Source organism: Muntiacus reevesi, chromosome 1 (genome assembly GCF_963930625.1).
Source record: "Muntiacus reevesi chromosome 1, mMunRee1.1, whole genome shotgun sequence".
Classification (NCBI taxonomy): domain Eukaryota; kingdom Metazoa; phylum Chordata; class Mammalia; order Artiodactyla; family Cervidae; genus Muntiacus; species Muntiacus reevesi.
The window spans coordinates 76,932,540-76,950,139 of NC_089249.1; the positions used below are offsets into that span (position 1 = coordinate 76,932,540).

General features: G+C 53.5%; 2 protein-coding genes across 2 annotated transcripts; both read left to right on the forward strand.

The window, feature by feature from the left end:
- Positions 1 to 1,480: 1,480 nt before the first annotated feature.
- On the forward strand, positions 1,481 to 11,284 carry HDGF (heparin binding growth factor). The gene is made up of 6 exons (XM_065901802.1): positions 1,481 to 1,861; positions 7,997 to 8,073; positions 8,209 to 8,347; positions 9,041 to 9,226; positions 9,493 to 9,716; positions 9,913 to 11,284. The coding sequence occupies exons 1-6, from the start codon at positions 1,775 to 1,777 to the stop codon at positions 9,917 to 9,919; spliced, it is 720 nt and encodes a 239-aa protein (XP_065757874.1). The 5' UTR covers positions 1,481 to 1,774; the 3' UTR covers positions 9,920 to 11,284.
- Positions 11,285 to 12,463: 1,179 nt separating this feature from the next.
- Positions 12,464 to 17,559, forward strand: MRPL24 (mitochondrial ribosomal protein L24). Its single transcript, XM_065926092.1, has 6 exons — positions 12,464 to 12,569; positions 16,127 to 16,370; positions 16,451 to 16,546; positions 16,764 to 16,867; positions 17,109 to 17,239; positions 17,330 to 17,559. The coding sequence occupies exons 2-6, from the start codon at positions 16,188 to 16,190 to the stop codon at positions 17,464 to 17,466; spliced, it is 651 nt and encodes a 216-aa protein (XP_065782164.1). The 5' UTR covers positions 12,464 to 12,569; positions 16,127 to 16,187; the 3' UTR covers positions 17,467 to 17,559.
- The last annotated feature ends 41 nt before the right edge of the window (positions 17,560 to 17,600 follow it).

Here is a 17,600-nt window from a genome sequence, read left to right on the forward strand (position 1 = left end):
TATCATAAGGGTGGATTATGCTGAGAGGCCATACTTTATAAAGGCAAAACTTGTGAAATGCATTGCCATGTACATAAGGACAACCAACTGATATGAAGGACCACAGGGAACAAGGTCAGGCCTTGGCTAACGATAAGCAGCCATCCCATGTCAGTGAGTTGGCAGGAAAGTAATGTGATCCCATCTCAAGTTGAGGAAACTGAGGCTCAGGGAGATGTTCAGTGGGTAGCACAATTCTCACTGCTAGTCAACAGCATGATAGGATGTGGCCCTGGACCTGGGCCTTTTGGCTTCATCTTGCAGTTCTTTATCAGGGAGATTCTGCATATGCTTTGAAGTAGGATCAGGAAATTGTGGGAAGAAAAACTCACATATTTTCTCTCTTCAAACCTAGAATATTTTGTTGCAAAATTTTAAGAATCTAGACAATACTATAAGATCCAAATATCTTATTTCTAAGTTACCACAGGTGTCTGGGATTTCGGCAAATCCAAGATCAATACAGTGACAGCAAAATAAAGATGTAATTATGGCAAAATTTTGTTTGGCTTAATGATAAAACCCGAATCCAAGTTTTGGCTCTATCATTTCTTAATATATAACTTAAGCTGAAATGTAGTCTCTGGAATCCAGCAAAATCACTCTTGTCCTTTAAGGTTCAACTCAAAGTCAACACCTTTGTAAAACCTTCACAGATTCTCCCAGACTCTCACCTTCACGCTTCATCGAAGTGGGATTGGGATTTATTGGCATTCTACTGTCTATTCCCACTAGAACGGAGCTCATCTTTGCAGGTTCAGCTGGTAGTGAAGCCCAGATCTCTTTTGCCAGAAAGTACATAAAGAACAGAGTTCTATCTAACGCACACGGAACGTGGCCACTTTGCGCCACAAGCGCTCCGAAATCCCCTTGCTAACAAATTCCACAAAGGCCGTGGTAGGGCGCAATGCCCGACATTTCAGGGGACACCCCGCTGACTGTAAGCCCGTCGAGGCCCAGGCCGAACTTCTCTGAGCTCAGTGGCGCCGTACCTAGCCCTCGCCCCAGCGCCCAGCACGCAGCCACGCAGCGGGTACGGAGCTAACTAACAGTCACCGACAGGGATGGAGCCGAGGGCAAAGAGGCACGACGCCTAAACTTCGACACTTGGCTGCGCTGAAGCCGCGGTTGGGAGCGCCCCGTGGGCCCGGGGGAGGGGCGCCAGGCCGCTCCGTCCAGCCGGGCGCCAGCTCCTCCCGGGCGCGCGGGCGGGCCGGCACCCACCGACAGCGGGCACACAAAGCCTACTCGGCTCGCTCGGCGATCGGCTCCTCACGCCTGTGCCGCCGCGCGCCGCCAGGCGGCTCCAGGTTGGGCGGCGGGCAGTGGCAGGCACAGGGCGTCAAGAAGCTGCACGCATCAAACCGCCGCGGGAGGGAGCGCGGAGGGGGGAGGAGGAGGAGTGGGAAAAGGAGGAGGGAGGAGGAGTGGGGACCGGGCGGGGGGTGGAGGAAGAGGCCTCGCGCAGCGGAGGGAGCAATTGAATTTCAAACACAAACAACTGCACAAGCGCGCACCCTTCGTACCGGAGCGTTGCCCCAGATCCGCGCCCGCCCCGTCCGTGCGGCGCGCGGGCGGAGTCGCCGTGGCCGCGCCGGAGCCCGGGCCGGGGGCCACCATCGAGGCGGGGGCCGCGCGAGGGCCGGAGCGGAGCGGCGCCGCTACCGCCGCACGCGCAAACTTGGGCTCGCGCTTTCCGGCCCGGCGCGGAGCCCGGGGCGCCCGGAGCCCCGCCATGTCGCGATCCAACCGGCAGAAGGAGTACAAATGCGGGGACCTGGTGTTTGCCAAGATGAAGGGCTACCCACACTGGCCGGCCCGGGTGAGCAGCGCGGCCCGCCGCCTCCTATCCACCTCCAGGCTTGGGTTGCATAACACCCGGGAGGGCACGAGCGCTCCGCGCGGAGGGGTTGGGAGTGGGGGCGGGGGGCTTCTGAGTCCCGGAGGCTTAGCCAAGCGACTCCAAACCCACCCGCCGGTTATATAATGGTGGAGGCGGGGTGGTGGGGCGGCGGCGGCGGCGGCGAACACCTGGCCACACGGCGTCCGCGCGTAGTGGCGTGTGCGCGGCGTGGGGAACCGAGAGCGCCGGTCACTTTCCGGCCCCCGGCTCCGCGTGCTCAGTTCCGCCCCCAGCCCCCATACTCCCAGCGGTTTCGGGCGCGCTGCACGGGCCAGTCGTGTAACTCCTCCCACCCCCCCAAGCGCCACCGCTACCCCCCTCAGGGACCCCCTTAGAGACCCCCAGTTTCTTCACTGATTGTTACCCCTGGTTCAAACTCTCCTCTTCCTAGATTAGATGGTTAAGCAGGATCTCAGCCCAGAAAGGGATAAACGGAGGCGGAGTTCGCTTCTACAAAACTTTGGTTTGGGGCATCCGTAAGATATCTGAAGCTGAGAGGGTCGAGGAATCGTTGGGGGTGAGGGGGCGGAAGAAGAGGGAATCTGTCTGGTTTGGAAATCACCCGCTAGTACCCTTCACTCCTCACCCCACGAAAATACTCCTTCGTGTGCTGCCAACTCAGACTTGGTGTTGAGGGTGGCAGGGCCCTTGTGGGATTGAGAAGTCCAGCCCGGGCTGCCCTCCCTGTGAGTGGAAGTGGAGGGAACCCGAGTTGCTTCTCCTCCCCATTTCTTAAGCCTCTCCCGCCAGAACGGTCCAGTCTGCCATGTGGTTGATTCAGCCCGCCAATATGAGGCGCCCCACCACCACCTCCGCCCAGCACCTGGCCAGGTGGGAGGGTGGGGCCCAAAAGCCCAGCCTGGCGCATTCATCGTGTTTCCCCTAAGAACTGAGACAGGTGAAGTAACAGTATGGGAGGTTGCCAGAGGTTGTTGGAGGAGGTTGGGGGTGTCACAAGGGACAGTGCCTCCGGAAACTTATTTCAAAGTTGGTGTAGGGCCTTTGGGTTTGGCCCTAGAGTATAGGACTCCTGAAGAGTGAAATCCAAGGGTAGAGAGAAGTAGAGGGAAGGAGTCTTCGGGGCGAGGGGGCCAAGTGCAGAGCTGTGTTATTTGGCTGTGGGTTGCTCTTTTCCGTGTGAGTCTGTCTTCATTTGGGCCAGACCCTGAGGAAAGTTGCTGTGAGAAAAGTTGGTCCAGGCCCCCGGGGTCCTGTTCAGAGTGTGCAGACCAACTTTGGAGCCAGTCTGAGAAAATCCAGGAGACCCTCACTCTGTACCCTCTCCTCAGGAATGTGCCTAATCCCATATGCCTTGAGCTCCTTGTTCCTGGAAACTTCTGGATGTCTGGCCTCTGGAGTGGGAGTGAAGTCCAGAGTGAAGCAGGGCTTTCCCAACTTCCAGGGCCTCGTAGGGGACTTGGGTGGTGGCGGCGGTGGGGGTTAGTGTGAGCAAGTAGCCACGGCCAGCTGTGTGTGCATGTCTGTGTGTGGTGTGTGAACACTCATGTACTTTACCCTGCACCTTTGATCCATCTGGCTTCTTGGTTCAGATGCCAGGGTCCTGATGAGCAGGGCAAGAACTGAACCCAGGTCTCTACTGCTCCTACCTCCTGGGGAGAGACTCTGGAGAGACTCAGAGACCAGAGACTGGGGAGGGGGCTCAGCTGGAATGTGGGTTGCAGAGGACCCCTTGCTGCAAAGAGGGGAGGGCCCCATATGGACACATACTGGCCCATATGAAAAAGACCTTCGGGTTTCTGGTGGCCTTGGAGTAAGGGCAGCACCTGGGGCTAGGAATGCTATTTCTTCTTCATCCCGGGCCTCTAGGACAGGGGGGCAGCCTGTTGCTCCGTTGAGGGCTGGACCCTTTAGATAAAGTTAGAGTTGGAGGGAGACCAGACTGAATCCTAAAGAGATAGGACCCCACCCTTTGCCTGTGCTCTGGGTCTTGATTATGAAAATTAGAGGGAGTGGTACATCCAAGGTTGTTATGTTCCAAATACATTCTCCTTGAATGCCAAAAGAGCAGACAAATTGGGGTCTCCTTACCATCCTTGGATGCTGTCTTAGTCTATAGAGCCTGAAGGGGGTCTGGCGCTTCCTGAGATGGTGGAGGAATAGAGGAGCCTTGCTACCCGTTCCATATAATAGGCAACCAGAGCCCTCAGCCATAGTGAAGGCAACTGTGTGGACGTTTCTTCCTTAGGCCCTGCTTCTGGGGAGGGTGACTGACTCTGGGTGAGACTGGAACAGCCCAGTGCTTGCAGGGTCCAGCCAGAGGGACCACGTGGTAGGCAAGACCTGCCTGGAAGGATGGTGTGACTCCATCTTAACCTTCTCCTTTCCTCTTCCTTCTGCCTAACTTCCCCAGGGGATCTCCAAGCACTTAACAATTAACCTCCAAGACTCAGGGATTTTTCCCCTTAGGTTCCTTCCTCCTTTCTCCACTTCCTGTTTCACAGTCCCGGAAAACCTGCACAGCCAGAGGGCCTCACCCATCTTTCCTCCCTCTGCCCCTCCCCCACGTCCAGGCACCACCTTTTCTGCCTCTCCAGCTTGCCACACTTTCCTGGCCCCAACTGTCTCCTGCCCCAGATTTTCCGGTTCCTGGGTCAGGTCAGGCCTGGGCCCTGGGTGTGGTGGTCAGAACCCTGACTGGCAGTCAGTGTGGGCTTAGTCTCCTCTGCTGCCTTCCTGTGTGCTGAGCCGGGCGCCCCTGGGCCTGGACTGCGTATGAGGCTGGGGGAGAAAAAGTGTTTAATCTTTTCTCACCACTCCTCATCTGGGAACTTAAGACCTTAGAAGGTGTCCATGGGCTCTGGCAGGATGGGACTTCTGTGTGCAGGCCCATCTGTAGGAGCCAGGCAGAGGCAGTAGGCAGGCGTGGGAGTGGAAGAGTCCCAGGCAGGGGGAAGTAACTTGCCAGGATTCCTAGAATGGCTGGGAAGTAGCAGAGCCCCCTCCCTATTGGCCAGGGGAGGAGGTGCAGTGGGGTCTCCAGCACTTCTCTGGCCCCACCCTGACCCACTTAGCCTTGACTCACTTGTTCTGAGTCACAGTCTGGATATAAAGGCACCGCCTGGGAGACACATGTCTATACTGGGGGTACAGGCCTCCCCTGAGACCTCATATCCTCTATGTTGTGGATGAACTGCCTTTCACTTCCAAATGCAAGATAAGACATTTCCTTTGTGGCTTGAAGGACGAAGGGTCCACTGGAGAAGGAATGTCTCCCCTTTTTAGGGTGAGGGGTTGGGAATTCCATTAAGTGAAAAGAGCACTGCTCTCCTGGCCCTTCCCCACAGGTGCCTACTCTCAAGGTCAGATGGGGTGGGAGTGGCATTACCCTTTTGGGGGTAGATACCCATCTGCCTAGGTCCTTGGCCTCCCTCTTTCCTCTCAACCCACCCTTTATTTTGCTAGAAGTCAGCAGGGTGGGTATATGTGGTGTGTCTCGTTCTATTTTTAATTCCCATCCATTCTTTTGTTTCTCCCCCGCCCCTGAGGCTGGGCAGCTGGTGGCCTCCTGGATCCCATCACAGTGTTCGGCTACCTCTCTCTTTGAGTTTGTTTCCCACGGGAAAGAGACTGAAGGTCGGAGCGCCGCTTTGCCTGGTCTCAGCTCCTTGAGAGAACCTCGTGCGTGTCTCCTGTTTCTGACCCCTTTGCTCACCCAACCCCCTTTCCTGGACCTCAGTTTCTCCCCTTTCATCACATGTTTCCTAGGAGCCTGTTACTACCCGGCTCAAGTGTGGTGCTAAAAACATGGAGCCCAGATGAGTTCCTAACTGGGACCCTTAGATATCCCCCACCCCCCACCCCAAGTTCTCTTTCCTGATGCACAAAGATCCACGGAGAAGAGGCCTAGGAAAGGGCTTCTGCTATTATTGTCTTAATGCCTGTCTCCTGGGATTTCTGAGCCCTGGAGCCTCTCATTTTATTTTTTGTTCCCCCCTCTGAGAGGCGGGTGGGGAACTAGCTGGCAACAGGACCCAGGTGTCCTGGTGGAGGCGGCTCCTCCTCTGCCCACACCCCAGCTCTGGCTTCCTGAGCAGGGCCCCGGCCCTCAGTCCTGGCTGGGGTTTCAGGCACAGCCAGGGACCCAGGTGCCAGACTCCAGGCTTGGGGGTGGGGTGTGAGTTAGTGTCCCCTCCTGCCCGATCTGGAGAGAGGGCCTGGGGGGGGGAGGAGCAGTCACATTCCTGGTTGCTGAGTGGCCCCGGGGGCGGGGTTGGGTTGTCATGGCGATGGGGATTGAGCTGGGGTGGGGGGACAGCATGCCTTTCCACCTCCTGCTCTCCCACCCCTGTGTCTCTGGGTGGCGGGGAGGGCGCAGCTTGTGCTGGGCCTTCCTGGGGGGAGGGGCTGGACCTCTGTCCCCAGAGGCCACAGGGCAAGGGGGGAGGTGCTCAGGAGCCTGAAGACTCCATGTCTGGAGCAAGATGCCCCTCAGACTCCTGCCCAGCTTCCACCCCCTCTCCTGGGTGTGTGTCAGCTTATTTCCATCCACCCAGCCTCCCTGTCTCCCCAAGCCCCTACTCAGACACACTGTTCTACTCTCTGAGTGTTTAATCACTGCCTTGGCCTTTCTCTCTTTCCTATCTGCGCCTGGGGCCCCAGTCAACATGGCCACCTGGCCTCTGTCCGGCGGGAAGCCAGGCCGCTGGGGCTGCTGCAAGTGTTGCTGGGAGTTGTAGTTCTCCTCTCCCAACTCAACTTGGCCTGGGCTTCTAGGGCCTGATGGGGAGAAGCTGTGTAGGCCACCGCATCTCACTATTTCCCTGGCCTTCTCCGTCATTCTGCACCTTCTCCATCACAGCATCCCTCACCCCCTAGGGACATTTGAGGCAGAGGATCAAGTCAGGAGCTCTGTTTCTGAAATCTGGCCCTCCCTAACTTGTCCTGTCATTTTGGGTAAATCACTTTTCTGAGCTTCAGTTTCCTTGTCTGTAAAATGAGAGTCTGTATCACGCGACTTTCAGAAAGAGTTGCCCAGAATTCTTTGGGGGAGCTGTTACTGCTGGGTAATACTAAGTAGGCAGCCTCTTGGCCTCACCGCTTCACTTTCAGTCAGAGCAGTCTGTTTTTTGTCTGTTTCATAGTCATCCAGTGACTCTTTATTGTGTACCCACTGTGTGCTAGGCGCTGTGCTGGACACGTGAACAGACTTCTCTGATCTTGGGGAAGGTATAGTCCACATAGACATTAATATTGGAATTGTAAAAAGCTCTGTGAAGGAGACGTGCTGAGAGTTTTATCTGGGAAATTGAACAGATTGGGAGAGATGGGGAAGCTTTCTGGAGGAAGTGATGATGGGCCTGAGGTCGGAAGGCTGATCAGGAGTTAGTGAGTATAAACGACTGAGATCAGTGTGGCTGGAGCAGAGAGCAGAACGACAGTGTTCTGGGAGAAGATGATGATAGCAAACATATATGTGGGACAGACCAGTTTATGGTCATTTAAGCCTTACAGCCCTTGGACTGTGACACTCTCCATTTTACAGATGGGAAAACTGAGGTTCTGTGAGTTGCCCAAGGTCATACAAGTACTAGTGGCAGTTCTGGAATTCAGTCCTTGACATTATGGATAATGGTGAATGGGTGGTCCCTAGAATCCTGAAAAGCCACTAGCAGGGAGAAAGAATGCTCAGACCCGCACTTGGAAAGGCTCCCCCTGGTGGCAGCATAGAGAATGGGTTGTAGTGAACCAAGAATGGAGGCTGTGGTTTCCGTCCAGGCCAGAGGCATGACGTGTGTGGACCGGCCAGGGTGATGGCAGAGACATGGAGCCTTCTGGACGGGATCTGTTGAGGGATGCTGTTTGGTTTGTGAAGGAGAGGGAGGATTTCTGCTGGCCTTTTGTGTCTGACTTCCTTTGAACAAAGTCCCACTGCTAAAAATGGTTTAGAAACCCCCTTGGTGAACTCCTGGGTCCCTCTCAGTCTGATTTTTCACATATGTGCCTTAGAGGTCAGCCCCCGCAGCCTATCCTCTGGCCCCCAGTTCTTGACCCTAGGACTCCAGCTCATGCTCCCTTTCCTCATTTTGCTCTCAGATTGACGAGATGCCGGAGGCTGCTGTGAAATCTACAGCCAACAAATACCAAGTCTTTTTTTTCGGGACCCACGAGACGTGAGTGAGGGGGCAGAAGTGGTAGGGAGGGCCGGCTGGGGGGAAGAGCGGTGGTGACACCACCCCTTGCCTGTGGGGCTGCACAGCTCAGATGCAGTGAGGGGCTCGAGAGCACAGTCTCCCATCTCTCACCAGGGCATTCCTGGGCCCCAAAGACCTCTTCCCTTACGAGGAGTCCAAGGAGAAGTTTGGCAAGCCCAACAAGAGGAAAGGGTTCAGCGAGGGGCTGTGGGAGATCGAGAACAACCCCACCGTCAAGGCTTCTGGCTACCAGGTGAGCTGCCAGCCGCCCCCAGAGACCCCCCCCCAACTCTTTGGAAAGCAGGTGTGGCCATAGGTGTGATCACACAGGACCCACGTGTGATGCTTAGTCTTCATGAACAGGGGGACTCAGAAACCAACACCAGGGCTTTCAGAGTAGGCGCTCATGGGGTGAGGGGTGGGGGGCTTCCTGCAAGAGGGCATGGGGCTATGGGTGTGCGATGTAGCTGTGGTGAGGGGCCACTTGTTAGACAGCGCCTGGGAGGGGCAAGAACAGGACCAAGGCGGTAAGTGGGGGCAGGCCTTCGGCGGGCCCAGAGTCAGTAGAAGACGTGGCCTTAACTCTTTCCACAAAGGCTTCCAGGAGGAGGTGCTCGTGAGCCGGGCAGGATGAGGCGGGAGGGTGGGGGGCGGGGGTTGGCGGGGAAAGGGTCCCAGCTCCCTTTGGGAGAAGTTGACCCGAGGTTTTGCCTCCTGCTCCAGCCCTCCCCCCTCCTGCACAGAGCCCTGCCTGCCCGGCCAGTGGGTTTACCCCGGGGCTAATCCGACAGAGGTGGGTCTCAAATCACTTGTGAGACTGGGCACCTGGGTGGGGGCGGGGGAGAGGCGGGCGAAGGAAGGAGTGAGTGGCCGAGGGAGGGGTCTGGGGAGGGGGCCCTGCGCGGCAGCCGCTGGTGCCACTCAGCCTGCGCCGTCTCCACCGCAGTCCTCCCAGAAAAAGAGCTGTGTGGAAGAGCCCGAAGCCGAGCCCGAAGCCACTGAGGGTGACGGCGACAAAAAGGGGAACGCCGAGGGAAGCAGCGATGAGGAAGGGAAGCTAGTCATTGACGAGCCAACCAAGGAGAAGAACGAGAAGGGAGCGCTGAAGAGGAGAGCGGGGGACCTGCTGGAGGTAACTGCCCCCTACCTGGGCTCCCAGAAGCAAGGCTCCTAGTGTTGAGGAGAGAAGTTACTGCTTTCTCAGGGAGTGTCCAGTCTGAGAGACTCAGCCCCTAGTCCTGGGGGGGGGAGTCCCTCCTGAGAAGATGGGCTGCAGGAGACAGTAGAGCTGGCAGAGTGCTGGGCTGCCCGGGAAGGAGCCTCTGGGGAAAAGGGGGGGAGGCTGGCATTCTCCCCGCCTTGCCTCAGCCGTCCCTCATCTCTGCCTATCCGGCGCAGGACTCCCCCAAACGTCCTAAGGAAGCAGAAGACCCTGAAGGCGAGGAGAAGGAGGGGGCCGCCTTGGAGGGTGAGAGGCCCCTCCCAGTGGAGGCAGAGAAGAACAGTACCCCGTCTGAGCCCGGCTCTGGCCGGGGGCCTCCTCCGGAGGAAGAAGAGGAGGAAGAAGAGGAAGAGGCTGCCAAGGAAGACTCGGAGGCCCCGGGCATGAGAGATCACGAGAGGTGAGTGAGCCCCCTGCCCCTTGGCAGCTGGGCTGGGAGGGCCCAGCCCTCTGCTGAGAGTAGGAGGAGGAGGGCTTGCAGCAGTCAGCCTCTCGGGAGGCAGGGCGGGGCTCTCCCAGGAGAACGGCGCTGGCTGGGGCCTGGCCAGGCCAAGGCCACATCATTAACCCTTCTCCCCTCCAACCCTCCCCTGCAGCCTGTAGCCACCAATGTTTCAAGAGGAGCCCCCGCCCCGTTCCTGCTGCTGTCTGGGTGCTACTGGGGAAACTGGCCATGGCCTCCAAACTGGGAACCCCTTCCCCACCCCAATCCACTCTCCTTTTCCCACTCACTCTCCCCTTCTGAGCTCAGACCCTGGAGATTGACCCCAATGGGACAGGCCACATGGCCCTCACCTCAGTGTCCCCACACACCTGTGACCTGAGTCAGGTCCATGTCTTCTGCTCTGTGGGATGAGATGAGGCCATTGTGTCCCTCCCTGCCTGGAGTTGTTTCCCAGTGTACTTGTTAGGGCCTGGACCGGCTATTTCCATCTCCTGACACCCCTCGCCCCCTTCCCCGGGCATTCTAGATGTCTAGGTTAGCTGGGATCAGGGCTATGAATGGAAGGGATGGAGAATAAATAGCAGGGTGGGCTTCTGGGGTCTGGGAGGGGCAATCTTCAAATTGGTGTGGGGGGTTGGGTAAGAGGATGACATCTCCCTGAGCTCCTGTCCCTTCCTCCTACACCTATTATCCCAGCTGCCTGGATTCAGGGAAAGTGGGACAGCTGGGGTGGGGGGTGGGGGTGTGGGGAGTGGGAGAGGCGCTCCCTTCCATATCTTTGTTTGACAGTGCCCAATTGTCTCACTTATGCAGACCCCAGGTGTTAAGGGAGTTACAGTTTATCATCAAAAGATTTGGGGTCTTCCAAGTTCTTTGGGTCAAGGACCTGAGATCTGAAGGACTGACTTCACCCAGCTTGGGGTGGGAGTGTTGAGGAGTATCCATCCCCCTTTAGATCTCAGGCCAGAGATGGGATGCCCTGGGGAGACCCTTAGCTACCCTTTTCCCTCTTCTCACAGTGCTCAAGGCCAGCCTACAGTCACACACGTCACCCAGACATAAAGGAAAAGACACATTTTTTAGGAAATGTTTTTAATAAAAGAAAATTACAAAAAAAAATTTTAAAGACCCCCCCCATCCCTTTGTGTGCCCCCCACTCTTGCCCCCATTTCTGAGGTGCACTGGGAGGCTCCCCTTCTGTTTGGGGCTTGATGACTTTTCTTGTTGTAGTTGGAGCTTTGGTGTTCCTGCTGATGTCATTTCCCATCCACACACCCCCGACCTGGTCCACTCAGTGTTGTCACCAGATCTGATTTGTAACCCACTGAGAGGCCAGAGGGAAATAATCGCCCTCTCCCAACCTCTTTCTAGTGGTTTCTTTGCCTTTTTGGTTTCTTGTCTCTTTCACCCTTGCCCCTCTCCCTTGGGCTCTGATGAAAAATTGCTGACTGTAGCTTTGGAAGTTTAGCTCTGAAAACCGTAGATGATTTCAGTTCTAGGAAAATAAAACCCATTGATTACTACATTGGATTTTGACTGGTTCTTTGGAGGTGTGTGGGTTAACTGATGGTGCAGGGGAGTGAGGAAAGAGACTACAAATGGTTTCCAAATTCACTTCTCAGATTCAGGTAAGGGGTTGCCAGCTTCCTCCATCCTCAGTCTGTTAGAAATACCTAAAATTCACATATAATTTCACTCATGAGAGTCTGGAGATCAAACCAGTCAATCCTAAAGGAAATCAACCCTGAATATTCACTGGAAAAGACCCTGATGCTGGGAAAGATTGAAGGCAAAAGGAGAAGGGCATGGCAGAGTATGAAATGGTTAGGTAGCATCACTGACTCAATGAACATGTATTTGAGCAAACTCTGGGAGATAATGGAGGATAGAGGATCCTGGCATGCTATAGTCCGTGGGGTCGCAGAGTCAGACATGACTTGAGACTGAACAACAACGAAATTTCCACATGAGGGCAAAGTCACAGAATACTGCGCCCAGTACTCTGGTTCTGCCCAGCCAGTTTAACATAGTTTCCCCCTAAGCACCTGGGAAAGTTTTTTTTTAAGTTTGCACAAGAAGTAGGTTCACAATGGCCAGGAAAGGGAGGCCTGAGTCTGATTGTAGAAACAACTTGGACGCTCAAGGGCAAAGCTAGGGATGCCTGCTACCGATAACTGTTGAAGGATGAGGAGGTCCACAGCATGGAATCCTCCCAATACTCCTGAATTAAGTGGAATGGCTGGATTTCATCCTCTCTGTTTATTCCAGTCTGACATTTTGTGACTAGTTCATCCACTGGCACCGAAAGGCCCAGGTTTCATCTCTTTAGAAAGCCAATGACACTTTGGTCATCTGCCTTGGCCCCCTGCAGCAGAGAAGGGCGGGCGTGGAGAGTACTGACGGTGGTCTCACTAGAAGGTGAGGCCCTCTGCTTTGGAGAAGCCGCAATCACCTAGAAAATGGAGCCACGGTCCCTGGTAACTACAATTCCCAGCGGCCTCCACGTAGAGCACGTGCAGGAATGTGCCTGGCGCCGCAGCCTATCCGACTTTGCCTTCAACTCCCGACGTGCTTCACGGTGCTCTTACGCTTCCTCGATTTCCTACCCGGTCAAATTTCCTGCTTCCCGCTTGCTTCGTAGCGGTGGACTACAACTCCCAGCATGCAGAGAGGCTAGATTCGTTGTTGAGCGTCCATTGTACAATTAGACTACGGTTCCCAGAAATCTGAGGGATTGGAGCTGGGCGGGGCGTAGGTCCCACGTGGCTACGGGGCCCGCGGAGGCCAGCGGATCAGCGGGAAGCGGAGGTGAGGATTTCGTGAACCAGAGGTTTCGGCATCTCTGGGCTGTTCGGGGAGGTGGTAACGGGAAGGTCCTTTGCCCCGGCATGGCTCAATTGCTTCGTCTGGGGTCTCCAAGCATCGGAAGCTCGGAGCGGCTGGGTGCTGAAGACCTCTGGGGGGGCTGATCATTACCCGCACCTAGGATGGGACTGGCGGTGGAAGCAGTCTTTGGAGCTGGGGCCTGAGTGATCACTATCTACACAACAGTTCCCCTAGAGCGTGCAGTGGAAGCCCCACTGCGGAAGGTCACCAGCCTCTCCAGGGCTTGGAGAGAAAGAAGGAAAAGACCTAAGGGGGCTGGCTTCTGGGATCGCCTCTCTGAGCTTCACATCTAGAACGGCTGAGGCTAAGGGACGTCTTGTGGCAATCGCGCAGGAGACTCAGGTCTTGAGATTCGCGCTGCTTCTATCAAGCTGTGTGAACTAGGTCAAGTCACCAGCTCTCAGGGCCTTGGCTTCCTCGTCTCTTATCAACCTCCCCCAAACAGCAGTGTGACGATCAAATGCCAGGAATAGTAAGGTTCCTAACCTTAGATCTGTCACGTAGTGGTGCTCCCTAAGCATTTTTTTATTTTGAATGAACGAACACTGAGGCCCTTAACTTCAGTTCAGTTCAGTCGCTCAGTCGTGTCCGACTCTTTGCGACCCCATGAACTGTAGCACGCTAGGCCTCCCTGTCCATCACCAACTCCTGGAGTTTACCCAAACTCATGTCCATTGAGTCAGTGATGCCATCTAACCATCTTATCCTCTGTCGTCCCGTTCTCCTTCTGCCTTCAATCTTTCCCAACATCAGGGTCTTTTCAAATGAGTCAGCTCTTTGCATCAAGTGGCCAAAATATTGGAGTTTCAGCTTCTACATCAGTCCTTCTGATGAACACCCAGGACTGATTTCCTTTAGGTTGGCATGGTTGGATCTCCTTGCAGCCCAAGGGACTTGCCGAAGTCTTCTCCAACACCACAGTTCAAAAGCATCAATTCTTCTGAGCTCATCTTACTTTATAGTCCAACTCTCACATCCATACATGACCACTGGAAAAACCATAGCCTTGACTAGACGGACCTTTGTCGACAAAGCAATGTCTCTGCTTTTTAATATGCTGTCTAGGTTCGTCATAACTTTCCTTCCAAGGAGTAAGTGTCTTTTAGTTTCATGGCTGCAGTCATCATCTGCAGTGATTTTGGAGCCCCCAAAAATAAAGTCTTCCACTGTTTCCCCATCTAATTGCCATGACGTGATGGGTCCAGATGCCATGATCTTAGTTTTCTGAATGTTAACCTTTAAGCCAACTTTTTCACTCTCCTCTTTCACTTTCATCAAGAGGCTCTTTAGTTCTTCTTCACTTTCTGCCATAAGGGTAGTGTCATCTGCATATCTGAGGTTATTGATATTTCTCCTGGCAATCTTGATTCCAGCTTGTGCTTCATCCAGCCCAGTGTTTCTCATGATGTACTCTGCATATAAGTTAAATAAGCAGGGTGACAATATACAGCCTTGATGTACTCCTTTCCTGATTTGGAACCAGTCTGTTGTTCCATGTCCAGTTCTAACTGTTGCTTCCTGACCTGCATACAGGTTTCTCAAGAGGCAGGTGAGATGGTCTGGTATTCCCATCTCTTTCAGAATTTTCCACAGTTTATTGTGATCCACACAGTCAAAGGCTTTGGCATAGTCATTAAAGCAGAAATAGATGTTTTTCTGGAACTCTCTTGCTTTCTCGATGATCCAACAAATGTTGGCAATTTGGTCTCTGGTCCCTCTGCCTTTTCTAAAACCAGTTTGAACATCTGGAAGTCCACGGTTCACGTATTGCTGAAGCCTGGCTTGGAGAATTTTGAGCGTTACTTTACTAGCGTGTGAGATGAGTGCAATTGTGTGGTAGTTTGAGCATTCTTTGGCATTGCCTTTCTTTGGGATTGGAATGAAAACTGACCTTTTCCAGTCCTGTGGCCTCTGCTTTATCCAGCATTAATTAAAAATAGTATTAGGTCTTTTGTTTACCATATTGAGAAGTATAGAGAAGAAAAATGACCCAATATCTCAGTATTCAGATAAACCAGTTGATATATATTTTTAAATGTATGTAGTTAGAAAATGCAAATGTTTTGGAAAGGAACAGCCCTCCCAAACTGCCTCTTCCCTGTTTCCTTCTGGTAAATATTTATGCCTATGTCAGAATATGTATTTTTAAATTTACACAGAAAGGATAGTACTATCCACATAATTCTGTCTTGCTTTCTTAAAATATTAGAAGTAACTTGAATGACAGAAACAGCTCTGTAAAATTGTATGGATAACAGAACTGAAGCTCAGAAGACAAGGGTCCCAGAATGAGTTGATGGTGGAGCAGAGACTAGATCTCAGGCCCTCTGACTACCCAGTCCAGAGCTTTTAATGTCATCGTAGTGCACTTTAATGGTTCTTTGAATTAGGCTTCATTCTTAGCTATGGAGCAAGGTTAATGGTACCTCCTTTGTCAGTTGTCCTTGGGGTTGACCCATGAGATGGGTCATGATGTCCATGAGATGACCCATGAACGCACTTAGCATGGCCACTGGAAGGTAGCAGGTACCCACTGGGTTAGTCCATTTCCCTTCAAGAACTGGGAGGCTTAGCGTTCACACTTAGTTTGAAATTGTAGGTCTCTGTAATCCGACAGTCTTGCTCTGGATCTTTTTCCTTTAGAAAAGAAACTATCTCAGGGGGAAGTGATTGTTTCCTGATTGAGATTAGGAACTGGAAGTCTTATAGGGCCAGGGGAGCCCGGCAGGTTACAGTCTATGAGGTTGCAAAGATTTTGGACATGACTGAGCGACTGTGCATGCACATAGGGACATCTTAATCCCAATTTTTATCTCTGCTACCTGTTTGTCTTACCCTATAATTGCCTGGTTTTTGGACTTATGCCAGTGTTTTCTTTACATCTTTCTGTTGGTGTATTTATTGAAAGACTTTTTATTGAGTACCTAATACTTGCCAAGGGTTTCCCAGGTGGTTCAGTGGTAAAGAATCCACCTGCCAATGCAGGAGACTCGGGTTCAATCCCCGGGTCAGAAAGATTCCCCTGGAGAAGGAAATGGCAACCCACTCCAGTATTCTTACCTGGGAAATCCCATGGACAGAGGATCTTGGCCGGCTACAATCCATGGGGTCACAAAAGAGTCAGACACAACTGAGCGACTAAACAATAGGTGCTAGACCCTACTAGGATCTTCTAGATTCAGGGGCGATCTAGATAACATGGTTCTGGCCTCAATGAACATTTTTGGACTTTGAAGTCAGGTATCTGTGGGTTTGAATGCCGATTCTCCCACATAGTAACTTTATGACCGTTGACAAGTCACTTAAATTATCTGAGTCTATATCATCATCTGTAATAGTGAAGATAGTATCTTATGAGGATTCAGTAGGATGAAGTCCATTGAGCCATGGAATAGGTGCTTAAAAAGATGTTTCTTCCCTGTTTCTTTGCCCTCTTTTTTTTTTTTTTTTCTTTGCCCTCTTGTTTCTGTCTACCTCAGAGCTGACTAGGAAGATTTCTGGGTCTTTCGCTGGCCAGGGGACTTCTCACAGCCTCCAGCCATGAGGCTCTCTGCTCTGCTGGCCTTGGCATCTAAGGTCACCCTGCCTCCCAACTACCGCTATGGGATGAGCCGCCCAGGCTCCTTGGCAGATAAAAGGAAGAACCCTCCAGGGACCAGGCGGCGCCGGGTGGCTGTGGAGCCCATCCCTGAGGAAGACTGGCATCTGTTCTGTGGAGACAGGGTGAGAGTCTCAGACAGGGTTGGGTGGTGGAGTGCTCCCGGGCAAGGATCTCCCTCCCTACCCTCGTTATCTTCCCACAGGTAGAGATCCTAGAAGGCAAGGACGCCGGGAAGCAAGGCAAAGTGGTTCAAGTTATCCGGCAGCGAAACTGGGTGGTTGTCGAGGGGCTGAATACAGTAAGTAAAGAGTGAGGGTGGTGATGCTCGGGAAGCCTGTGCCATCCGTCCATTAAAAGCAGCACAGGGAGGACGGAGACTGGCTGAGGGGATGGTGCGACAACCGAACCTCTGACCCTTTTTTTCACCTTGGACTGAATGCTCTGAGTTGTGGTAGACAAGCCGCCTTCACACCCCTTGGTTTCTGATAGCCACCCTCCCCCGCTCTTTTGGACAGCATTACCGCTATGTTGGCAAGACTGTAGATTTCCGGGGAACCATGGTCCCCAGCGAAGCACCCTTGCTCCACAGCCAAGTCAAACTTGTGGATCCTATGGACAGGCAAGCATAAGGGGCTCTGGTCAGAGGGTTTCCTGCCTTCTGTTGGCAAGTTGTTGACCATATTTATCCAAAGGGAATGGTGGGTTGGATGTGCTGGAAATTGAGAGGGGCCATCTCATGGACATGACCCCCTGTAGGAAGCCCCAGTCAAGGGGTAGCAGAGAAATAAGATGGTGACTTTGGGGCTGGAAGATAGCAGGGAGACCTGCTCCCTGGAGGTCTCACTTCTTCTATCTACTAGGAAACCCACTGAAGTGGAGTGGAGATTCACTGAGGCAGGAGAGCGAGTACGAGTGTCCACAAGATCAGGAAGGATCATCCCGAAACCTGATGTTCCCAGAGCTGATGGCATCGTCCCTGAAACATGGATTGGTGAGGCTGGGTGAAGGGCAGGGTAAAGAGTGGGAGTGGGGGTAAGAGATGTTAAGAAGCCCACCCATCTTCTTTCCTCCGGTTCAACAGATGGCCCCAAAGACACATCAGTAGAAGATGCTCTAGAAAAAACCTATGTGCCTCGTCTAAAGACATTGGAGGAGGAGGTGATGGAGGCCATGGGGATCCAGGAGACTCGGAGACACAAGAAAGTCTATTGGTATTGAGTCTGGGGGAGCCACTTCTCTCCTCCTTGTCTTAGCCTTGAAGGTTGTGACCACCTCTTCTTCAGACGCTAATAAAGAGCCTTGGGTCCTCTGTCTTCTGGTAAGACTTGCACCCCAACCCCTGTTTCAGGGAC

Coding starts and splice junctions, on each gene's coding strand:
- HDGF (XM_065901802.1), top strand. CDS start 1,775: ATGTCGCGATCCAACCGGCAGAAGGAGTACAAATGCGGGGACCTGGTG. Junction 1,862..7,996: donor ACCCACACTGGCCGGCCCGG/GTGAGCAGCGCG, acceptor TTTTGCTCTCAG/ATTGACGAGATGCCGGAGGC. Junction 9,227..9,492: donor GAGCGGGGGACCTGCTGGAG/GTAACTGCCCCC, acceptor TATCCGGCGCAG/GACTCCCCCAAACGTCCTAA.
- MRPL24 (XM_065926092.1), top strand. CDS start 16,188: ATGAGGCTCTCTGCTCTGCTGGCCTTGGCATCTAAGGTCACCCTGCCT. Junction 16,371..16,450: donor ATCTGTTCTGTGGAGACAGG/GTGAGAGTCTCA, acceptor ATCTTCCCACAG/GTAGAGATCCTAGAAGGCAA. Junction 17,240..17,329: donor CGTCCCTGAAACATGGATTG/GTGAGGCTGGGT, acceptor CCGGTTCAACAG/ATGGCCCCAAAGACACATCA.